The sequence below is a fragment of the Physeter macrocephalus genome, unplaced genomic scaffold (genome assembly GCF_002837175.3).
Source record: "Physeter macrocephalus isolate SW-GA unplaced genomic scaffold, ASM283717v5 random_1299, whole genome shotgun sequence".
Classification (NCBI taxonomy): domain Eukaryota; kingdom Metazoa; phylum Chordata; class Mammalia; order Artiodactyla; family Physeteridae; genus Physeter; species Physeter macrocephalus.
In genome coordinates this window covers 1-25,000 of record NW_021146404.1, presented here as the reverse complement: position 1 = coordinate 25,000, position 25,000 = coordinate 1, and the positions used below count along the sequence as shown (strand labels likewise).

Genomic DNA, 25,000 nt, shown 5'->3' with positions numbered 1-25,000 from the left:
GGAGCTGGGCCTCCACCACTGCCGGCACTTTGCCCCCAGGCAGGCTCCTCAGAAAACAAAGCAGCCTTTTCTCCCTCAGGACCTGGGGGAGGGGGGGTTCAAGGAACAGCCTGAGCCCCACTTGCCCTCATCTGGGAATGGGGTGAGGGGCTGGCCATCACAAAGCAGCAACCCTGGATTCTCTCCCCACAGGGACCTCGGTCATCCAGGTGACAGCAGTGGATGCAGATGATCCCACTGTGGCAGACCACGCCTCTGTCATGTACCAACTCCTGAAGGGAGAAGAACATTTCAGCATCCGTGGTTCTGGTCTGTGACTAACCCCCCTGGGCGGCACTGGCTTGGAGGGGGCGGAGGTGCAGGCACCGAGGGAAGCCCAGTCTTCCAGGTGTCACTGACCACTGACCTACACCACCCTTTGGAGGCAGTCGGTACCCTACGTCAAGACAAGGTAGCTGGTGAGGGCAGAAGGAGGCAGGCAGGTGCCCAAGACGTGAACTCAAGTCCAGGGGACAAAGTCAGGACCCAAGCATTGACACGAGAGGTGGAAGAGAATACTGGTTAGCAGCTCTAGCTATGGAATCAAACGGATCTGGTTTCCGAACCCATTTCTCCTCCTCACTGCTTCTAAAGACCTTGGGCAAGTCAACTGACCTCTGTGAGCGCTAGGGCCCTAATCTCAAACATGGGGAAGCTTGGGGGCTTCCCTGGTGGCGCAGTGGTTGAGAGTCCGCCTGCCGATTCAGGGGACACGGGTTCGTGCCCCGGTCCGGGAGGATCCCACATGCCACGGAGCGGCTGGCCCGTGAGCCATGGCCTCTGGGCCTGTGCATCCGGAGCCTGTGCTCCGCAACGGGAGAGGCCACAGCAGTGAGAGGCCCGCGTACCACCCCCCGCAAAAATGGGGAAGCTTATATTCACCTTGTATGGTAGCTGTGAAGTCTGAATTAGGTAACGTGGCCCATCGTCATTATCCACTCCACGTGACCCAAAAAACTGTGAGGACTGAGTCTTGGGAGCAAGACAGAAGTCCAGGTGGTCAGGCCTGAGGCAAGCCATCTTTCAGAGTGATGGCAATTACACAGCACAGCCTATGCTGCACCAAGGCAGCCATCACTAACCCATCACAGCACTCTTCCCACTCTGAGCCTAGATGTGGCCTCAGGTTCTCGCTCAACCCAGTGCTCCAGGTGGCTGCGACCGATATTGGACAAAAGCGTTTGGCCTAGAAGTGCAGGGCATGCAGGTGGAAGGTGGTTCACCCCTGGCTCTCAGTCCTGGCTGCAGAGTGAAATCACCTGGGGAGCTCTGAAGCCAGGTGCCCTCTGGGTAGCAGCCAGCCATCGCTATTTGTTAAAAGCTCCCCAAGTAACACGGCTCCTGATGTGACACTTTTTGCAGGACTAATTGTCACGGCGAACAAAAACCTGGACCGAGAGAAGAAGGCCAAGTACGAGATCGTGGTGGAAGCACGAGACGCCCAGGGCCTCCGGGGGGAATCGGGCACGGCCACCGTGCTGATCTCTCTGCAGGACGTCAACGACAACTTTCCCATCTTCACACAGTGTGAGCCCCTCCCCTAGGGCCCTGGGCAGGGCGAGGGTCGGGACACTCCAGACTCGGTGACCCGGGAGCTCTCAGAGAGGAGCCTGGCATCCGTCTACCTCTCTCTCCAACCCAGGGCGGGCCTACGTCAGGGATGTCTTTCCGGTGCTCCCCGTCTCTGAACATGTTCCCAAGGCTGTCCAACTGCCCCTGCCACGGAGCCCTCACAGGCCAGCAGGAAGTCACACTCCCTGCTGCGTGCCACCGTGTGCCCAGAGTCCCACTACCAGATAGGACCACTTTCACCCAGATCCCATGAGCTCAGGAAAACCCAGACCCCAGCTAGAAAATCCCCATGAGCTGGGGAGCAGGGGTTCAGCAAAGCTCCATATCCAGAGCCAGGGCTGGGCTCTGACCCACCCACAGACTGATTCTCCCCCGAGAAAAATGTCTGACAAGAGCTTTTGACACGCCCTGGGTGGGCTGGGGAGGAAAGTCAGATGACTCAACACTTGCAACTCCAATGCTGACGGCTCACGCAGAGGCTCAGCCACCCCAAGGACAGGCGGGTTTTCCTGAAATGGCCTCGTTGTGTACGGCCCAAGCTCCCTGAAGGCAGAGATTCTCTCAATTGTCAATTAATAGGTCCCCAAGCAAGGTGCCTGACATACAGCAGATGCCTAATAACTACTTGTCAGGTGGATGGAAGGACAGATAGAGCAGAACCTCTTTGCCTTGGGACCCAAAATTCCAGAGGAATTACTACTACTACTACTACTACTACTACTATTTTATTGTGCCCGTTTCCTGTAACAAAATGTATTGGGATAGTATGGGGGACAAACGCCTCATCTATCTCATTAACCCAGTGCCCTTTGGGGCGCCTCTTTGCATCAGCCAGGTACATATTTTCTGTGCCCGAAGACATCCGTGTGGGCAGCCCCCTGGGCTCTCTGTTTGTGGAGGACCCAGACGAGCCCCAGAACCGGAAGACAAAGTACAGCATCGTGCAGGGCGAGTACAGGGACACCTTCACCATCGAGCCTGACCCCACCCGCAACGAGGGCATCATCAAGCCCATGAAGGTTCGCAGACCTGTGGCAGTGACGTCAGATGTGGGGCTGGGGGCTCCCGGCTTCCTCAGGACTCAGCCAGGGGCTGCTCCCAGATCAGAGGCCACCAAAGGTGCACGTTCTGGGTCAGTTTGGAGCTGGCCGTGTGTTCGTGGACACTGTGACCCTGGCGCTGGGAAGGGGAGCCAGGACAGAAGGGTCAGTGCCTTAGGCTGGGCTACCCCGGAAGCAGACCTTGAGGCAAGGATTTGGGTGTAAATAGTTTACCTGGGGAGTGATCTCAGGAAGCCCCAGGAGCAGTGAGACGTGAAAAGGAGAAAAAGTAATACAGGCTCCTCAATGAGCAGGTGATCACCATGGGTGAGTGGGGTGCAGTCCCACTGGGGACATCTGGGGGACAGTGTGGAATATACCTCAGAGTCGCAGCAGCTGTGGGCTGATTGAGGGCTCCTGGGGGCTCACTCCCTGGCACTTTCTTCCTCTTTTTTTTTTTTTTTTTTAAAGATTTATTTATTTACTTAATTTATTTCTGGCCACATCAGGTCTTAGTTGCAGCATGCAGGATCTTTTGTTGCAGCATGCAGACTCTTCATTGTGGCCCGCGGGCTTCTCTCTAGTTGTGGTGTGTGGGTTTTCTCTTCTCTAGTTGTGACATGCAGGATCCAGGGCGCGTGGGCTCTGTAGTTGTGGCGCGAGGGTTCCTAAGCGCGTGGGCTCTGTAGTTTGCGGCACACAGCCTCTCTAGTTGAAGCGCGCGAGATCAGTAGTTGTGGCACGTGGGCTTAGTTGCCCCGTGGCATGTGGGATCTTAGTTCCCTGACCAGGGATCGAACCTGCGTCCCCTGGATTGGAAGGCGGATTCTTAACCACTGGACCACCAGGGAAGTCCCCTCCCTGGCACTTTCTGATCTGCCCTGGGCACGGGCCAGGAAAGCCCTGGAAGATCACAAATGCTTGCAGCTGAAAGCCAACAGCATGTAAGGAAAGAGTGAATGCCGTTGGGAGGCGGTGGCCATTGGCAGTGGCTGCTGCTGAGAAAGCAGTTGGACTGGCTGAATCTAGGAGGAGGGAAGGTCTGCCAGGGGCACGAACTGCTTCAGAATGGCCATGCAGAGGACTGGGAGGCCAAGGCCAGTGATGACCTGCCTCAAAGGGGACACTCCAGAACCCCTCTGCCTGAGCCGGGCCATTCCTCCAGCAGACCTCTCCCGAGTCCTTCTCTGGTCCAGCCCTGTGCTGGGGACTAGATATACCCAGGGGAGTCAGACGGCCTCCACGGTACCAAAGCTCTCAGCCAGTAGGGAGGACAGACACACAGACAAAAAGGGTACCCAGGCAGGGAGCAATTACCTGTGTTGGGAGGGGCAGGAATGGGTTCTGAGAGGACATCTGATTACCTTCAGATTGGCTTCCTGAGGGGTGAACGGGAGTATGCCAAGCGGGCAAGGGCAGGAGAAGAGACTTGAGCAAAGGCACAAGGAAAACGAATGTCTTTAAGGAGCTGTGGATAGAACCACTAGTCTGTGATCCCCTTGATAGCAAGACTGTGGCTGATCCACCGGTTGTCCTCAATACTTGGAATTGAGCCACGGTCAGGATACACGGGAGACAGCTGAAGACAGCCAGGCCACAGGCCCCTCATCTGTAAAAAGGGGGCCATCCTAGTATGACCCTGCAGGGCTGCTGTGGAGATCACAACCATGTGCTTGGCTCAGAGCAAGTGCTCACCATAGTTTTGCCTTCCGCAGCCCCTGGACTATGAACACATCCGGCAGTACAGCTTCACCATCGAGGCCACGGACCCCACCATCGACCTCCGCTACCTGAGCAGCACCTCCACCAAGAACATCGCCCGTGTCATCATCAACGTCACAGACGTGGACGAGCCCCCCAACTTCCAGAAGCCCTTTTACCACTTCCAGCTGCGGGAGAACCAGAAGAAACCTCTGATCGGCTCAGTGCTGGCCGTGGACCCCGATGCCGCTAAGCGGAGCATCAGGTAAGCGGGGTGGAAGGCGTGAGGATGGTGATGATCACGCCGCCGCCCAGGCACTGAGGTCCTCAGGCCTGCTGGACTGAGCCCAGGACTCAGACGGGGAAACTGGCTTCTCCCAGAAGGTACGTGGGACATGCACAGAGGCAGGACAAGAAGCCCGAGATCTTCCACTAACCCATGTGGCCAGGCGGAATCTTGTTCTTCCCAGGCACACACCTAGCACGGTCCTGGCCATCAGAGCTTCCCGTTGTCTGCTCCACCTTGAAGGGGAGGTACGGGCTCCCACAGGTCCCATCTGGGGAGACGTGACAGTCGAGAGAGCAACCAACTCGACATCCATGAAACCCCTTCGCTAAACATGATTTATTACATTTGTCTTCCCAAAACCACAAAAGGAAAAAGTGTTTATTTCACACAATGATACAACACAAGGATCTATAAAGAAAACATCAGTAACCCTGATTTCCAGACAACTCATGTTCATGGTGTGCTGTGGTCCTATCATGCCTTTCTTTGTGACCACACAAACATCTACATACATTCATGGTGGATTTGTCCTTTGTTTGTTTGGGGGATTTGACTGTTTTACAGTTTTGGGGGATCATACTATACCCATTTCATCACTACTTGTTCTTCTATCTGAACTAGACTCCTCTCCTCTACCCTCTGTGACAAAAGATGTAGTTCCAACTCATACTTTCTAGAGCCACACAACATATGAGAGTGTGAAGTTCCATCAATCTCATTTTTTTCTGAAGGGGTAGCCAACTGTGCCAGCACCATTAATCAAATAAGTCATCGTTTTCTACCTTTGTTACACACTAAGTTCCTGTATATCCCTGAATCTATTTCTGAATCCTTTGTTCTGTGGCAAAGCCATTCTGTTTTATTGTAGCACCTTGATACTAAAACTTGGTATGTATAAGGCAAGTCCCTCCCTCAAGTGTTTTTTCACTTTCTATATCTTTAATGCATTCTCAAACATTCATTCTTCCATGTGAACCATAAAATTCTTCAGTTTTTAAAAAAGCATCAGAATTCTAATGAGAATTGTGTTTACATATCAATTTGGGGAGAGTTAATGTTTCTCTGTTATCGGGTCTTCCTGTTAAAGACAAATGTGTACCTCCATTTTGATCACATCTCATTAGTTTTAGGATGACTGTTTTCATGGCCATTCTAGTCTAAATGGTCTGTAATGATAATTTTTATTTCTTCACTGATCCAATGGTTTATTTAAGAGACCGTTTTTTCATTTACAATTGGTAGGGCATTTTTTGGCTTTGCTTTAACTTGTTCTGTGATGTAATGCAATTGTCTTTGTGTGTCTTTTTGTCCGTTTTTTTCTGAAATATCTAAGCTTTTGCTTTATATATTTTAATTTTTCTGTTCAGTTAACAAAGGTTTATATAACTATTTTACCTTCATTATGACTTGTCACTTTCATCCTTATGAATTACCCAGTTTGTTCTGCTTAAACATTTTGTCCTTAATTCCATATTGCCTGATGTAAAGTCTGTCAGTCCTGTTTTCATGTTACTCATGTTTGCCTGAAATAAATTTTCCGACCTTTACTTTTAATTTTTTCTAGGTTATTGGCAGTAAGTTGTCTCTTGAAACTGGAATGTAATTGGCTTTGCTTTTTTTTTTTTTTCCATCTTTACTGGAGTATAACTGCTTTACAATGTTGTATTACTTTCTGCTGTACAACAAAGTGAATCAGCTATATATATACATATATCCTCATATCCCCTCCCTCTTGAGCCTCCCTCCCACCCCGCCTATCCCACCCCATAGGTCATCACAAAGCATCGAGCTGATCTCCCTGTGCTATGCAGCAGCTTCCCACTAGCTATCTATTTTACATTTGGTAGTGTATATATGTCCATGCTACTCTCTCTTCATCCCAGCTTCCCCTTCCCGCCCGTGTCCTCATATTTGCTTTTTAATCTAAACTGAGATGCTTTGTGTTTAACCGATTTACATCTTTCATTGTAAATGATATGTTTGATCTTACTTCTTTTATCTTGTTTTACATTTGCTATTTCTCAAACTTAATTACTTTTTTCTCTTCCCCCATCTTTGTTGTAGAGTCTATTTTTTCATGTTATTTTCTTGTAGATATTTGGATGGAGTACATGCATTTTTACTTCTACCAGTGAGATTTACTTCTATCTGTAAAATTTTAAATGTTCTCCTAGACCAATATTTTCTAGTTAAAAACCTCTGTCTCTCTCTCTCTCTGTCTCTCTCTCTCTCTCTCTCACACACACACACACACACACACACACACACACCATTGCCTTCCTATATATGATAAATCAATAGTTTAATTTTAATTCCTCCCAAACTAGATTTTTTTTTACTTTATTTTGAGACGCTTCCTTAGACGAAGTGAGTTTTCAAAAAAAATTTTTTTCAGGACCTATCTTGTGGATGATATACTTCCTGAATCCTTGCATATTTACAAATCAGAAATATTATCAATGTGTTCTAGCATTTAACTTTGTGAGACTCTCTGGGGTGAGTCTGATTTCTCTTTCTTTATAAGGACGTATCTTTTCTGTCTGGAGTCTTTTTGGTTTCTTTATATAGCTCTGAAATTCAAAAGTGTCATCAGGATATAGCTAAATATTGATCTCTTTTTAAAATTATGCCTAATATCAATGACCTCTTCTATAAACTTGGGCCTTTCTTCAGATCAGGAAGTTTTCTTTTATTATATCTTTTGTTATTTCTTCTGTTCTCTTTGTTCTGGAATTTTCCTCAGTGTTAGAAAAATATATATTTGGAATGTTATATATTTTTTCATCTCTCTTTTCTTCTCTTCATGCCTTTTTCCTTAAGAACTTTTCCAATTATTACTTCACAAATTTAATTTCCTTTCAATCACTTCATACCTCTTCCAGCCCCTTTTTTTATTTCTTCCTGGCTCTTGCCCAACTATCTTTTCATTAATCACAAAATCCGATCCAAGCTGTGGTATAGTTGATTATAGTGCCATCTGCCTCAGCAGTGCCAACAGCACTCTGAAAGTGCTGCTGATGGAGTCTCAAGTACCACCGTCAGCCCAGTGATGGCAACACTGCCAACATCAAAGGGATCATCTCACTACTCTGACTCCCTCTGGGTGGTCAAGTGCAATGAGCAGTGAGAGGAGGATGGGGGATGGATGCAAGGGACAGATCCTGAAGGGTCTCATCTGTCCTGCTGGGGAGTTTGGACTCAGCAAAGAACAACGGAAAACCTTGAAACTCTCTCCGGTGGACAGATACTCCATCCGCAGGACAAGTGACAAGGGCCAGTTCTTCGGAATAACCAAGCAGGGGAATATTTACAATGAGAAGGAGCTGGACAGAGAAGTCTACCCCTGGTGTAACCTGACAGTGGAGGCCAAAGAGCTGGATTCTAGTGGTGAGTGGCCCCATTTGCTGGGGGACCTGGGCTCCCCTCCTTTTGTCATCCTTTTAAAATCGGCAAAATCTATCATTTTGGGTCTCCAGAGGTACTGTGAGCACCTGCTGATGCACCACTTGGTTGGGATGCTATAGCGCCTCCATCCCCAAGTGTGGATGGACCAGCTGCATCCACGTCATCTGAGACTGCTAGATGAGCCAAACATCAGGCCCCAACCCCAGACTGAATCAGAATCTCATGCACACTACAGTTGAAGAAGCACTGTTCCAAAACAGGCTGCCAGATGTCCCTGTGATGAGAATCACCTGAGGCACCTCTTAACCACAGAGCTTCTCAGATGCCTCCCTGGAGGTTTTGGTCCAGTAAGTCAGAAATGGGGCCAAGGAATGTGCACTGAACGAGTGCCGTGTGATTCTTATTATAGTGGACGTTTGGAAAAGGCTGCTTTGGAGGGTGTTTATGTGCCAGTTAGTGGGCTGAATTCAAAATCTGAAGCAGTTTCCAACTCCAAGACTGTTAGAGTCTCCAGAAATTAGGGTAAATGCTGCCAAAGGGAAAGGCAAGTATCAGAGTTTTGCACTCTTAGCCTCTATGAGAAAATCACAACTGTCCTCTGGGAGAAGGATCAATATTCCCACCTTACACAGAGACCACCAGGGCCCAGAAAGGGGGTGACTCGGCCAGGGCCCCACCGGTGCTACCCTGAAGGGCCCCTGCTTCCTGCTGGCAGCATGTCCCCCACATGGCAGCCAGGTCAGCTTCAATGGACTCCTGCGTACTGTCCAGATCAGTCTTTGCCCCTTTCTTCCCCATCTAATCTCACTCATACAATTTTTAAATCTTATAGTGATAGTTTGCTGTCCATTTTAAAATACGGAAAATACAAAAAAGGAGAAGAAAATTATACCCTCATATTCCCACCGTACACAGATAATTACTGTTAGCACTGTAGTATATTTCCTCTGGTCTTTTTACTATATGTATTTTTATACAAGTGAGATCATAATACTTGTATAAATATCATATCCTGCATTTTTACTTAACCTTATTCCAGAATCATTTTCTCATGGTACTAAAATATCTTTTTTAAAAAGACTGTAATTTTTAAAATGTAATTTACCTGGGCATTGCAAACAGCCACATACTCCATTCTTTTAAACTGATGTAATTTATTAATGCAATCTCACTTAGATCGTTTACCTTTTCAATTATTTCATAATTTATTTAGTTTGATTGCTTAATTAAATTGCTGAATTGATTTAATAATTACTTAATTGATTTAATCAAAACCTCTAAAAATACACGTCTGTTGTTTACCTTTTCGATTCTTACAAATAATTCTTTAGCAAATATCCTTGTGCTTGAAGCTTTACCGCCTTCCTCTTCCACTCCCTTCGACCAGAACGCCATCCCTGGCCTCCCTTCCAGATGTCCATAACCCCCTCTTCCTGCAAAAAGTGCACCCCTCCAGGACTCCCATCCATATACATTCTAATCCCAAGGCTGCCACCTGCTGAGCCCACTGTAGTGATGAGTCCTTTCCCCTGCAGGGACCCCCACGGGCAAAGAATCCATTGTGCAGGTCCACATCGAAGTTATGGATGAGAACGACAATGCCCCAGAGTTTGCCAAGCCCTACGAGCCCAAAGTGTGTGAGAATGCTGCCCAGGGCAAGGTGAGTCTAGCTCAGGTGGGAGGGCAAGGCAGCAGCCGCCTGGGGCAGGCCGAGGGGCAGCACCTCCCAGCCACGGTCAGGGGGCATTTCACTAAGTTTAACGTAACTTGTACAACAGCCTTGAGGAAAGGTGACATTATCCCTACAGAGGGTGAAACTGAGCCTCCGAGAGAATGTGTAGCGAGTAGATTGGCGGGGAGGTGGTGGTAGAAAGAGCGGCTCTGTGGAGACCATTTAGGTTAGTGTTACAGGTGAGAGGCAGCCACGGTCAGGGCTAAACCCAAAGTCTCTCCCCATCACTGAAACCCCGGCCAACCCAACACCGCTAATGACCGTCCCCCATCTTCCACCCTCTAGCTGGTCGTGCAAATCTCAGCAATAGACAAGGATATAACGCCACGAGATGTGAAGTTCAAGTATTCCCTGAGCACTGAGGACAGCAACTTCACCCTCACGGATAATCACGGTGCGCCTCAAGGCAGTCAGCCTGGCTCTTGGGGGGCTCGGGCACGGGGTTGAGTCTTGAAGAGCCAGGGTCAAGGACCAAGCCAGTGAACTGGGAGCAGGCCCTCAGTAGGGCTTTCAAGTTACAGGAGGTTTTGTACAATTCCCACCATATACCTAACTGGTCTGTGCAATGGTCAGAGCCACCCTGGCACACTGCTAAGTCCACATGGCCTGCCCTTCCCCATAAGATGCTCAGGTTACTGAGGAGCACAGAATAGATATGCGGTGTAGACAGCTTGGTTCACAAACTAGCCAAAGACTCCTTCCTGTGCTCAGCACAACCGCAAATTGCTCTATGACGTGGAACTTTGAGGTTGCTTCCAAAGAGGCAAAACCGGACATTTGAAACCCGAAATGCCAAGAATACAGTGTTCTAATTTGGCTACAATGACTACTTACCACCAGGTGTCCTCAGGACAGGATCTGGTCCACCAATCACAGCCTAGAGAGTCCTGTGACGTCAGCAGCGGCCAGAGTTTCCCATGAGTATGTGCTTCCGACAGTGACAATGCTGAGTTGACTGAATTCCAGCCAAAAGCAGACAGGCTTCCACGGCTTCTGCACCTTCCTCAGAAAAACACAAAAAATCCCCCTTGGGTCTAAATAGAACGATCCTTCACCCAGAATGGGGTGGAATCCCTGCCCATCCCTAACTGGCAACACTGTGGTTGGTGAGGACCCCTGTATAGAAACAGCCATTGCCACCTTTGAGGAAGGTCAGGGAGTGGGGTCCCTGAGAGTGAGGGGCAGACCCAGGGGATCAGCCACAGACTCGTCCTTAAGGAGCCTCCTATGGGATGGGGATGGTGGCTATGATGCGCTGACAGTCAATGACAGACCATTCAACATTCCGCTGTCTTTAGTAGTAAATAATATGGAAAAAACACCTGTCACCCCGTCCCCAGTGCCCATCTCCATCCTGCCTCAGAGGACGTCTGCAATGGAGAAGAAAGCTTAAGCACCAACCCAAAGACACCCCATATGTGACCAGGAGACTAGCTTGTTGATCTCAGGTTCACTTAGAACATGAATGTCCTGCTACAATGTTAAATGAGTATAGTGAGAAATCTCTAATTTCCCTCATACAGTGTCAGTGGCCATATTGTTATTACTTTCAATTATAATAGACATGGCTACTTAATAATGAAATGTAATTGGCTTCCATTTGAAATCTAAAAGATGGCCTCCTTTGCTTGTGGCTTCCTGAGTGTGCCAACCCCGCACGGCTAGGTAAACCCTGGAACAGGGAGTCCCTGGACCCTCTAACCATCATAATCTCCTAGGAGCCAACAAAGGGCAGATTATCCAGCCACTGGATCAGAAATGCGGGAGAGGGGAGGGGGAGAAGGAAGGAGGAGTGGAGGGGGTCGGTTCTGAAAAACCAGCAGGTTTAAAAATCTCCCTGGGGAATTCTGTACATGGACTGACTGGAGCTGAGAGAGAGAGCCAATATTTGGGCCAAAGCGCATTCTCAATTCCAGCCTGACCAGGGAATCCTCAATTACATACGCAACCATTCCCTCAGTGCCCCAGGGAACTGTGCATCGTTTTTACTTTCTAATGGATTTTCAGGGATAGCAAAAACAGCCTTAGAAGTTAGCCCGATGCTAAAAGACTTTTTAAGACTTTATTTCCCCCTGATTGCTCATCAAAGCTTGAAACAATGCGTTAATTAGCTGACAGTCACCTTTTACTGAAGTAGGGTTAGGGGTCAGACATATCATTTGCCCACAGAAACAGAAAGCAAGGGTTTTACATTCTGGCCAAGTCGTTCTTAGAGGCTAGGTCGAAGCAGCTGCCCTAAACATCCCCTTCTCTGGAGGAACAGACCTGCGCTCAAATGGCTAAAACCTGAGGCAGGGGGTGCAAAGGGCAGAGACACAGGCCAGGCAGCACGTGGGCTGGTGCAGTTACCAAGGGCTTCCTGGAGGTGGCAGGCCACACCGTCAGTGTGGATGGGAGGATGGGCGCTCCAGGCAGCAGAGCCTGACTCCGAGGCCTTGGTGTTTCCAGATAACACGGCCAACATCACAGTCAAGTACGGGTATTTTGACCGAGAGCGCGCCAAGGTCCACCACCTGCCCGTGCTCATCTCGGACAACGGGAGGCCAAGCCTCACAGGCACCAGCATGCTGGATGTGACCGTGTGCAAGTGCAACGAACGCGGCGAGTTCACCTTGTGTGAGGAGGTGGCCGCCCAGGTGGGCGTCAGCATCCAGGCGCTGGTAGCTATTTTCCTCTGCATCCTCACCATCACAGGTCAGTGCCCAGGAGGATGGGAGGGGACATTGAGGGGGCTCACAGGAGAAGGAAGAGGCCAGGGATCCCGGCCCAACGCTGCCTCCAGGCCCTAGTGCAGCCGTGTGCCAGGTGTAAGCTTCACCTCCTTGGGCGCCTGACTGTGGGGGTGGCGGGGGAGGGGGGGGAAGAAGGGGGGACTCAAGGCTCCTTCCCCAGTTTAAAATACTTTATATATAACATTCACTCATTCAACTGACATATTTTGAGCACTTATTGTGTGCCAGGCACCGTTCTAGGCATTTATTGATATAAAACCTCTTCTGAGGGAATTCCCTAGCGGTCCAATGGTTAGGACTCTCCGCTCTCACTGCGAAGGGGCCGGGTTCAATCCCTGGTCAGGGAACTAAGATCCCGCAAGTCGCACCTGTTTTGAAAAAAGAGGATCCAGTTCTTCTTTTGGAGAGAAATGGAAAGTTTAAAATTTCTAGTTTAGATTATCGCCAGTGGTTTTCTTTCTATTTTTAGGATATCTCTTTTCTTCTTGTTTGGGCCTCAGAAATTTTAGGAGCATTTTAGGCCTTGCTTTAGTTTGGGTTCCCCAGGAAGCAGACCCTAGGACCAGGATTGGGGTGCACATGGTTTATTTGAGAGGCGCTCCCAGGAAGCCCCGGAAGGAAGAGGGGGGAGTGAGACTGGAAAGGTAGGCAGCCAATCAAGGGCAAGTTGTCACGCAAGCTGCCACCATGGGACACTGGAGCTTCTTCTCACTGGAGACTGGGTGGTAGCACTCACAGTCCATGTTTTTCCAACGATGCCCACCAGCTGATGGTGGGGCTCCTCCCAGACGTGTAAGTCCTGCGTTGCACCTGGGGCAGGGGCTGGCCCTCCAGACGAAGCCCTTGGGTGGTTAGAGGTCACCCTGTGCACTACAATGACAGGACCGGGGGACACAGTGAGGGACCCACATTATCTGCTCCAGGCCTTTCCTGCCAGTGCCCCCCCTTCTGGGGCTTCTGTGGCAGAGACCAGACCCAGATTTTCCTCTCAATAAAAATTAATAATAATGATATACTGGCATCACTACCACACACAGAATTGCACTTAACCTCATAGCCACCTTATCAAATATAAACAGAGCAGAGGAGTCATCACTTCCATTTTACAGGCAAGGAAACAGAGGCTCAGAGAGGACATCCTGGCTTTTCTTATGTATGGAACAGTTTGTTAAGTAACTCGAGGCTAGAAGGACAGAGTCTAGGGATGCTCTGAGCCTACTTCTAGGAGCTCTCTGCCCCACATGGTCCACCCTCCTAGGGGTTGGCAACCGTCATGCAGTCACACACCTCAGAGCTTTGAGCAGGGCCAACATCACATCACTGCCTGATCATGGGACTCTGGGCATGTCACTCAGCTTCTCTGAGCTCAGTTTGCTCATGTAAAATGGGATATTAATACCCACTTTGAGTAAAAGAACATGAAAATGTGCCAATACCACGCCAGCATGTATACAGTAGGTGCTCAAGAGTAGCTGCTGCTACTGCAATGGGTGCCCTGTCTACCAGCACCACCATGACCCATCATCATCATCATCATGGCTCAGAATCTTTGCACTCCAAATTCCAACTCCATCCCTTTCCCCATTTCTGCCCCAACCTCTGGCCTCCTGGCTTTTGGACAAGACACAGAAGGATTTGCCACAGTGGTTAAGAGGAGGGAGGAGCTGAGGATGCTGGTAGATGGGGAGGAGAGGGGCAGGAGAGAATGAACTTGAGGGAGGCCCACTCTGTTGCTCTCCCCCGACCCCTACTGTGGCCAGGACACCAACAAGGATGGATCCTGGGTGGGGGTGGGGTGGAGATGACTCTGGAGTGGGAGTGACGGTGGACCCACCAGGTGTCTAGACCAAACCAAAACTTCTGTGTTGGCCCAGTTGTCACTGTGAGCTGGGCTGGCCCAGAGATTCCCAGGGAGGAGGGGAGGGTGCAGGTAAACCTCAAGGGGCGGGGGGTCCCGGGCAGGGGGGTCCGCCCGTCTGCTGGGCCAAGGCTGACCAGCTCTGGCTCGCTCGTTCGCAGTGATCACCCTCCTCATCATCCTGCGGCGGCGGCTCCGGAAGCAGGCCCGTGCCCACGGCAAGAGCGTGCCGGAGATCCACGAGCAGCTGGTCACCTATGACGAGGAGGGCGGTGGCGAGATGGACACCACCAGCTACGACGTGTCGGTGCTCAACTCGGTGCGCCACGGTGGGACCAAGCCCCCGCGGCCGGCGCTGGACACGCGGCCGTCCCTCTACGCACAGGTGCAGAAGCCGCCACGGCACGCGCCCGGGGCGCACGGGCCCGGGGAGATGGCCGCGATGATCGAGGTGAAGAAGGACGAGGCGGACCACGACGGCGGCGGCCCACCCTACGACACGCTGCACATCTATGGCTACGAGGGCGCCGAGTCCATCGCCGAGTCCCTCAGCTCCCTGGGCACCGATTCATCTGACTCAGACATCGATTATGACTTTCTCAATGACTGGGGGCCCAGGTTCAAGATGCTGGCTGAGCTGTATGGCTCGGATCCCCGGGAGGAGCTGGTGTATTAGGGGGCCGCGGGCCTCTGGGCCTGGGGACCCAAACCACTGCAGCTCAGGCTAGTCGGACACGGGCACTGAGCCCTCCAATCGTAGCACTCATGTCCCAGCCTAACAGCCCTTCCTCATGGGTCCCAGAGACCTCACCACCTTGGATGGCAAAATCCAAGTCCCTGAAATGTCCAGGAACGTATTTCAGTGATGGCTACTCCCAAAACGCTGGAAAACACCAGGCTGGTTGGTGTTCTGTCTGGGCTGAGACATCCACATAACCCTGTCACCTGCGACTACGGGTCCAACTCAAAGACTTTCTCTGGCTTCTCAAAGCAGATTATGCTCAACTGCCAGGGGGAGGTCTTCCCCTGAGGTCCCTGAACCCCTGGGGGGGGTCGGGGGGGGTCCTGGTGCCTGTCACCTGGAGGCAAGGGGCTAGATGGTATGACTGTGGGGCAAGACTCTCTGTAGCCCAGTCCCGCAGGAGACTGGGACCGCCCACCAGGCCTGCCCTGCTTTAGCTTCCTCACACCCTCCCAAGACCCCCAGCATTCTGCAGCCTCTCCCCAGGCCTGTCAAAAGGGAGGAAGGGCTCTTGACATCTCCCGGCCTTGGGTCTTGAGGTGACCTCGCTGGCCTGCCATGCCTGTAACTATGCTATACTGTGTACTGAAAATTCATCCAAGGTCAGGGAAATGGCTCGCTGAACTTTAAAGCAACTGTGAATTCATCGTGGAGGGACAGTGGAGACCAAACGAGACCACAGATCATAGGGTGAGGCCCACCTCCACACCCACTCCCTCCAGAAAGGGCCAGGAGTCGCTATGACCCCAATTTGAGACTCACGACACCCCTCCAGTTTTGCCTGGGAAGCGGGGCAGATGTTCCCAGAGCAGAAGACCTCTCCCCGCCTCTCCCGGTCACTCATTCATGCTGTCTCTTTCTTTTTTCTTTCTCTCCATCTACTCTTGATCTCTTGACTTAGAGGCACTTAAGGTGTGACCCACATCAACTCTGGCCAAAGTCCAAACCCAAACATGACTGCGCAACACAGCGGTGCCATTTGCCTTTACACCTTGTTGTTGCCACATCTCAGGGAACCCCAGCAGGGCCCCATCCCTGCAGAAGGCAAGGCCCCTGCTCAGGCCCAGTGGTCACCTGTTCCTCTTCCACTTTCAGCCACGTACGGAACTTTCCACTGCAAACACACCTTGGGGAAGTGGCATCACTCAACAGGGGTGCGGGGAAGGAGGCAAACTCTCTAACTCACCATTTGTCATGGACCAAGGTTCCTGCTCTGGGCAAGGCCCCTCAATTCAGGGGATTGTAGATAACACTGACTTTTTACTTTTAACCAATAACGAGTTTTTCATATTTTTTTTTTTTTTTTTACTAATAATACTTATACATTTCTAGCTCTCACAAACATATAGAATAAGGGTTTTTGCGTAATAAGCAGGTTGCTATTTAGGTTAATAATTTTAATTCAGGTTTTTTAGTTGGATAAACAAATTCCTGTAACCTTCTATTTCCTATCACTGTAGTGATTGCTCTAGTGATAATGACTATATATATATTGGCTACACTGGTGCATGGTACATACTGTATTTTTTTATAACTAAATAAAGAAAAATCTTGAAATACTTCTCTTTCTAGAGCTGAGCGAGCTCATGTGAAACACAAGCACATACACCACCACCATCATCGGAGGAACCCAGGGTGCAAGGCAACATTTGCAGCCAGGATTTCAGAAACACACTGCAGGAAAGTGGTTGCAGCAGAGAATAACAAGGGACACCTAGTTCATCCCGGTCCCCTCTCAGAGACCCATGCCTTCCCTCAGCCTCTGTACATGGCCCCCAATCCCACCCCGACTCTACACAGCAGGCAGGGCCTCTGGAAGCCGGAGCTGCCACACTTTTTCCAAGTGACAAATGAACCAGACGAGTGATATACATCAGCAGTGAGGGAGGAAATCAATCTAATTAGCTGGTTGACAACAGTGATTGAGCAGCTGGCACTTTAGTGGGGTGTGTGGACCCCAACATTGGAGTCCTGCCTGGAAAACCTCACAGTCAAAAATGAGAACAGGAAGCCTCTCTGCCCGACTTAGGACTTGAAATGGGTAGCTGGGAGATGAGGCTCACTTCAGCAAGGCCCCTGCTCCTTGATTTCCTGCAGGATTTCCTGGGCAGTGTCTCTCCCAGGGATGATATTTTGCAAACTGTGCTCTGGATAAACACTACTTCCTGGAGCTCTCAGGGGGCAATTTGTCTTAATTCCAATTTTGCTCTAATTTCATTGGGATTTCTTTTTTGATCCATTGGTTATTTAAAATGTATTGTTTAATTTCCAAACATCTGTGAATCTTCCAAATTTCCTTCCATTATTGACTTCTAATTTCATTCCATTGTGGTCAGAGGACATAAATTTTATGATTTAAATCCTTGTAAATTTACTGATACTAGTTTTATACCCTAACATATGTTTTATCCTGAAGAATGTTCCACGTGCACTAGAGAGGAATATGTATTCTACTGTTGTGATGGAGTGTTCTATCGTGGTATGTTAGTGTTGTTCAAGACTTTTATTTCCACACTGATCTTCTGTCTAGTTAGTCTATCAATTATTGAAAGTCTAATGCTAAAATCTCCAGCTATTACTGTTGAATTGTACATTGCTCCCTTCAACTCTTGTCAGATTTTGCTTCATATATTTTGAGTCTCTGTCGTTATGGGCATATAATCTTATAATTGTTGTATCTTCCTGATGGATTGACCCTTTTAGCATTATAAAATGTACCTCTTTACATCTAGTCACAATTTTTATCTTGAAGTCTATTTTGTCTGATATTAGTATAGTCACTCCAGCTCTCTTTTGGTTACTGTTTACATGGTTTATCTTTTTCTATCCTTTTCTTTTCAACCTATTTGTGTCTTTTAATACAAAAAAGACATGTATTTGTGTCTTCTGTGAACAAAATATAGTTGGATCAGGGCAGTTTATCCATTCTACCAATCTTTATTTGATTAAAATGTTTAATCCTTTTACATTTAATGTAATTACCAACAAGGTAGGGTTTATGCCTGTCATTTTCCTATTTGTATTCTTTGTCTTATGTCATTTTTTTTCGTGTGTGTGTGGTACGCGGGCCTCTCACTGTTGTGGCCTCTCCCGTTGTGGGGCACAGCCTCCAGACACACAGGCTCAGCGGCCATGGCTCACGGGCCCAGCCGCTCCACGGCATGTGGGATCTTCCCGGACCGGGGCACGAACCCGTGTCCCCTGCATCGGCAGGCGGATTCTCAACCACTGCGCCACCAGGGAAGCCCTGTCTTATGTCTTTTTTGTTCCTCTATTACCCCATTATTGCCGTTTTTATGTTAAATAGATATTTTATAGTGTACCATTTTAATTCTCTTGACGTTTCTTTTACTATATTTTACGTTTTTTTCTTAGTGGTTCTCCTAAGGATTATACTTAAAATCTTAACTTATAACAATCCAGTTAGAATTTGTACCAACTTAATTTAAGTAGTATACAAAACTTTGCCCCTAATAGATCCACTCCCTCCCCCCTCCTTTGTGCTATAACTGTTGTACATATTACATTTTTATACATCGTATGCCCATCAACATAGATTTAAAATTACTGCTTTATGCAGTTGTCTTTTAAATCACATAGGAGGGAAAAAAGAGTTACAAACTATATATATACTGCTTTTTCTTTTTATAAATTTATTTATTTTATTTATTTATTCTTGGCTGCATTGGGTCTTCATTGCTGCATGTGCGCTTTCTCTAGTTGCGGCGAGTGGGGGCTCTTCTTCATTGCAGTGAGTAGGCTTCTCATTGCGGTGGCTTCTCGTTGTGGAGCATGGGCTCTAGGCACGCGGGCTTCAGTAGTTGTGGTGCACGGGCTTAGTTGCTCCACGGCATGTCGGATCTTCCTGGACTAGGGCTCAAACCCACATCCCCTGCATTGGCAGGCAGATTCTTAACCACTGCACCACCAGGGAAGCCCTATACTGTCTTCTATATTTACCTATACAGTTACCTTTATCGCTGATCTTTATTTCTTCATGTGGATTCAAGTTACTATTTTCTTTCATTTCAGCCTGAATGATCCCTTTAGTATATTTTGTAGGGAAGGTCTGCTAGTGAGGAATCTATTTTATCTGGGAAGTCTTGATTTCACCTTTATTTTTTGCAGGATAGTTTTGCTAGATATGGAATTACTGGTTGATAGGCTTTTTCTTTCAGCCCTTTGAATGTCATCCCCTGCCTTCTGGCCTCCCTGGCTTCTGATGAGAAATTGAGTGTTAATCTTATTGAGGAAATGTTTTATGTGATAAGCTGTTTCTCTCTTGCTGCTTTCAATACTCCCTCTGTGATTTTCAACAGTCTCATTATGATGTGTCTAGAGTTGATCTTAGGAGTTCAGTGAACTTTTTAGATGTGTAGATTAATATTTTATCAAATTTGGGAAGTTTGGGACCATTATTTCTTCAAATATTCTGTCTCTTTCTCTCTCTCCTTTCCTCTGGGACTCTCATTATGCATATACTAAGATGCGTGCTAATGTCCAATGGGTATCTAAGGCTCTATTAATTTTTTTTTCTGCTCCTCAGACTAGATTATCTCAATTAACCTATCTTCAAGTTTGCTGACCCTTTCTTCAGCTAACTTACATTTGCTCTTGAGGTCTTCTAGTGTATTTTCCTTTCACTTATTGTACTTTCAACTCCAGAACTTCCATTTGGTTCTTTTTTATACCTCTTTATTGATATTCTCTATTCGTTGACACACCACTCTCATACTCCTCTTTCATTCTTTAGACATCATTTCCTGGAGCCCATGGGATCTCTTCACTACTTCACTACTTTCAAGAAGCCTCCCAGGCAGTCCCAAATCAGGCAGTCCCTCTCCCTCCCACCCTCCCAGAGGGGCCCAGCTCTGAGCACTTTGCCACCCTGGCCACATCTTCTCTGACTCCTATTCACCCTGAGGCGGGAAGAGTGATCCTCATGAAAGCTAAGGGCTCACCTCTCAGTTTGGAGCCTTTAGTGGACACCAAGAAAGGGCACAAACCCAGTGCTCCCTGGGATCTGCTTACCACACTGCACATACCTGCCCCTGGCTCCATGGGCCCCCCACCTGGCCAAAGTGGGCAGGAGCTGCAAAGTCTCTGAGCCCTTCCCCAGTTCAAACCTATGAAGCCAGCATGACCTTCCTCATTTCAGAGATGACTAAAGTGAGACTCAGAAAGGGATCTTTCTGGAACTCTGCCTTTCTGGGAAGGCCCTAAGCTCTCTTCTCTGGCTGACCTTGAGGCTCTGTGCAATAAAAAGTGGCCAGAGTCACACAGCAAGTTAAAGAGAGAGTTGGGAGTAGCACCCGCCTCCTGGCTCCCAGGAAAATGTGGATCTGCGGGAGACTTCCTCGGACCTGGGGGCTGGGAGGCTGGACCAGGAAACGTCATCCACGCCCATTGTGCTAGTCATGGAGAAAATGACCACTAGGGGGTGCGCGGCCTCAACACATGCTCAGGACTCGATAGCATCCCGGGGATGGAACACCACGGTATCCTGACATAGACCTCCGGTTCCAAGGGGCCTGGACCTTGGCAGAACCCAGATCAGAGAGGTAACCATGGGGTCTGGCCCCATAACTCACTCTGCACCTCCCCTCCTGCCAGTCTCTGATGGGGAAAAGAAAGGCAGGTACCTAGTTCCCCATAGGTACCTGTGGCCTCCAGGAGCACTGATGACAAACAGAATCTCAACTGGAGGGAGTAGCTGGCCCTGGCTGTGGGATGCTTGGGCATGTGCACCCTATTGTCCTTTCCTGCACCAGGGGCCCCTGCCTCAGTGTCCACACTCAGCCCTCCTGCTCTGCTACACCCTGCTTTCACCAAGCCAATCCTGGAGCATTGACTCTGAGCCAGAAAGAGCAGCCATCCTTGAACACCCTGGTTCCAGGCATCGTCCAGGTCAAGAATCCTTACCATAAATCATAGTGTCCTCGAAATGATAGGTTGAATCTCTGATCTTCACAACCAAAACTCCAGACCACCCAGCAATCCCCCTTCTAAGGACACAGCCTAAGAGACAAGTACAGCATGTATCTGCCACAGTGTTAATTTCAGGTATATACAAATCAAAAAATAGGAAACAACAGAAATGCCCAATAATAAAAAACTCGTAAGGTAAAATATAGCAGGATCCATAAAACAATAGTGGCAGCCATTAAGTCATGTGACATGGTGATCTTGAGTTGAACTCAAGGTCAAACAAAAAAGCTGAACTCAATGCATTATTTACAGTCAGATCTCAACTTTTTCTAGCAGATATCTATCTCCAGCCTTGGGAATTATGAATAATTTTTCTTTTTAATTCTGTGTTTTCCAAATTTTTTATAATCAGCATGCATTGTTTATAATCAGAAAACAATGTTATTTTAATGTTAACTTGTAAACACTTCCTTCTCATTGAAAAACAGTACATTTGATAAGCAAAGTTGGTCCCCACCTACCATTTAAAGTTTTTGTTTTATTAAAAAAAAAGGTTTTTGGTTTACTATCTATTAATGCAACAGATACTTTTTTAAAATTAACTAATTGCTTTTGAACCCAGCAAAACAAGTTGTTGAGTTTTTAAAAAAATCATTCCTTTGAACTTGGTCCTGTGGGATCTTCATCCCTTAGCCTTTTGAGTTTTTTAACCCCAGATTTCCAGCAACTTTCTGGATCAGAAGTATTATAGTCCATGGGATGAGGAAAACCTGGTTTTCCAGCCAAGTGACCCCACAGGATTCTGGAATGCATAGAAATATCCTAGGGACTTCGCTGGTGGCACAGTAGTTAAGAATCCACCTGCCAATGCAGCAGACATGAGTTCAAGCCCTGGTCCGGGAAGATTCCACATGCCACGGAACAACTAAGCCCGCCCGTACACCACAACTACTGAACCTGTGCTCTAGAGCCCAAGAGCCACAACTACTGAGGCCACGTGCCACAACTACTGAAGCCCACGCGCCCAGAGCCTGTGCTCTGCAACAAGTGAAGCCACTGCAATGAGAAGCCCACACACCGCAACAAAGAGTAGCCCCTACTCACCACGACTAGAGAAAAGCCCGTGCGCAGCAACGAAGACCCAATGCAGCCAAAATTAATTAATTAATTAATTAATTTTAAAAAGAGAAATAGCCTACATTACTCTTATACTACATTACTCAAAGATATAAGAGAAAAAGCTGAGACCAATTTCCCACAGTCCATCCAGAGAGACCATCTGGGGATGTCTCGGAAAGCTGAGGGTCCACCAACTCTCAGGGACTTCACAGAACTTTGCGACGTGCTTCTGTAGCATAAGGTGTAAGAAGTGCCCTTAACCTCTGATGCTCCTGAGTAACGGTTGCTGGTGGGATGTTTGATGATGTTACACAGGAAGCTGCACAAAGGGGTTTTGTTTTCATATGGGACTCTGAGCAGGAAGTGAGTCTTTACATCAAAGGAAGAAAACGAAACTCTACCTTTGAGCCCAGGGAACCAGAGAAGGCTTTTCCTGACTGAGCAGAGGGAGACCTACAGGCATAGGGTGCTCGGCAAGAAACAGAAAAAACCCTGCCTGGGGCATCACATAAAGCAGCCAACATTTTGCAGAGTGCAGAGAATAACAAAATGTGACCAGGGGCTTTATTTTTAAACCATGCACATGGTACAGCCATACAATTAAATACTATTGAGTTAATAGAAACACTGATACATGCAACAACTTGAGTGAATCTCAAATGCATTACACTAAGTGGAAGAGAATAGATTTAAAAGACTACATAATGTATGATTCCATTTATACAACATTCTGAAAAAGGCAAAACTACAGCAGAAGAAAACAGATCAGGGTTTCCAGGAGTTAGGGAGGAGGGAGGGTTTGATTAACAAAGAGAAGCTGCATGAGAGAGACTTTTCAGTATCTTAATTGTGGTAGGGGCTACACAATGTGCATTTGTCAAAATCATAGAACTATACTCCAAAAAAGTGAATGTTACTGTATGTAAATTTAAAAAAAATTTTTTTTAATTATCAACAGTTTTTTTAATGGAGACATATTTGATCAAGGTCTGTCTCACTTTATAAGTGATCGATTTATTGGTTACTTCACTGGTGTGCAAGGTCCAGGTACACACACTCACTCGTTCCTTCTTTCTCTCTAAATTCTCTGTTGAACAATGTGCCAAATTCCCTTCATTCTATTCCTGACATTTCTTGAAGCCTTCTCCTCCTCTCCTCTACTGTTCCAACCTTAGTTGGGGCCCTCTTCGTTCTCTCTACTATGGTATTTCCAAAATTTCCCAATTGCTCTTCCTGTCTCCAGCCTCCAGTCATATTAAGCTACCTCTCCTCAGACATTTGGTAGGTTGTCTTACTGGTCAAAATATGCACTGCCTTTCTCTGTGGGAGGATTACACATTCCCTAACCCATTGATGTCAAATTTGGCCAGGTGATGCACTTTCTCAAATAAAATACGAATGCAAGAGACACTTGCCACTTTGGAGCAGAAACTTTAAGAGCCAGCTCATGGTTCCACCACCTCTCTTCTCTCTGCCACCAGCGATGAACACATAACTGGAGTGAAAAATGAACCTTCACTGTTGTAAGCCACTGAGATTTTCAGGTTGTCACCAAAGCATAATTTAGCCTAAGGTGACTAAAACTCTCCATGTAAGTTTCATAATTGTTCACTTTGTAACCTCTATGCATAGTACAGACACAGGGCTGGCACTCAATACCTATCTGTAGAATGAACAAATATAATAAGTGAATGAATAAACAGATGACCCCTGGGCCTTTGCACATGCTACTCTCTCTCTGTAAAAAAATGACCATCTCTGCTTCTTCATTTGCCCAGCTACTCCTCAAATCAAACCTCAGAGATATCCTCCTCAAAGAAAGCTTGCCTGCCCATCTCTCTATCCTCCCTAAGGCATCTATGTATATTTCTGCTCTCATAATAATTGTATGACTCCCCCCCACCATGAGACCCTTAGGCAGGGCCAGGTCTGCCTCACCTTGGTGGCCCTGTTCCCAGCAGAGCCTGGCCCAGAACAAATCAGTGGACGAATAAATGAAGAAGTAAAGGTGTGGAGAGTTTTCTATTCCTTCAGCTAGCCACAGACTTTCCACACTCCAGGCCTTTGCACAGGCTGTTCCCCTACCTGGAACATCAGTCCCTTCCCAGTTTGCCGGCCTAACTGTTCCAAATCCTTCAGCATCAGCTGCCCCATCCCCTGCACATCCCTGTCACAATTAAGTCACTCCCTCTCCCTTGCTCCCACAAACTTAACACATCCCTTCAACAGAGCCCTTGTCACATGGTGCTGAGGTCTTCCATGGTCTCTCTCTCTCTCTCTCAGCACTCTGAGGGCTGGGCTTGAGTCGCATTCGTCCCTATGTCCTCATACCTAGGACTTTTTTTTTTCTTTTTGGCTGTGCCATGCAGCATACAGGATCTTAGTTCCCCGACCAGGGATCGAACCCGCGCCCCCTGTAGTGGAAGTGCAGAGTCTTAAGCACTGGACCGCCAGGGAAGTCTCATTCCTAGGACTTAATAATAATGAAAGCAACAACAAAAACAATAATAATAACCAACCAGGCCTTACTCTGGTCAAATAAATGGGTGAATGAATAGCTGAGTGAATGAATTAAGTGACTGGGTTCTAGCATGTTCTTACATCATCCCTCAGAAAGCCCAGGCTTCCCATCAGAGGATGAGTGACTGAATGTAATGGGGCTGAGCTGACTGACACTTTGTTACCACAGCTGACTCCTCTCCCAGGCCTCTGCTCCTGTCCCTAACCTCAAGGGCCACATGACCCCATCACTGGTGAGTGCAGGGTGGCCGTAAGGCTCAGCACACAGTCCCACTTCCCAAATACACCACCCAGTTCCCCCAGCAGACCTGGCAGAGATGTCC

The 25,000-nt window shown here is 48.0% G+C and overlaps 1 protein-coding gene across 1 annotated transcript; it reads left to right on the top strand.

Moving 5' to 3' along the window:
• The first annotated feature begins 196 nt into the window (after window positions 1–196).
• On the top strand, window positions 197–17,145 carry LOC102986838 (cadherin-5). The gene is made up of 9 exons (XM_028486610.2): window positions 197–309; window positions 1,402–1,566; window positions 2,443–2,630; window positions 4,367–4,617; window positions 7,886–8,028; window positions 9,582–9,706; window positions 10,064–10,172; window positions 12,227–12,472; window positions 14,530–17,145. The coding sequence occupies exons 1-9, from the start codon at window positions 261–263 to the stop codon at window positions 15,042–15,044; spliced, it is 1,791 nt and encodes a 596-aa protein (XP_028342411.1). The 5' UTR covers window positions 197–260; the 3' UTR covers window positions 15,045–17,145.
• The last annotated feature ends 7,855 nt before the right edge of the window (window positions 17,146–25,000 follow it).

Coding starts and splice junctions, on each gene's coding strand:
- LOC102986838 (XM_028486610.2), top strand. CDS start 261: ATGTACCAACTCCTGAAGGGAGAAGAACATTTCAGCATCCGTGGTTCT. Junction 1,567..2,442: donor CTTTCCCATCTTCACACAGT/GTGAGCCCCTCC, acceptor TCTTTGCATCAG/CCAGGTACATATTTTCTGTG. Junction 4,618..7,885: donor GCCGCTAAGCGGAGCATCAG/GTAAGCGGGGTG, acceptor TCCGGTGGACAG/ATACTCCATCCGCAGGACAA.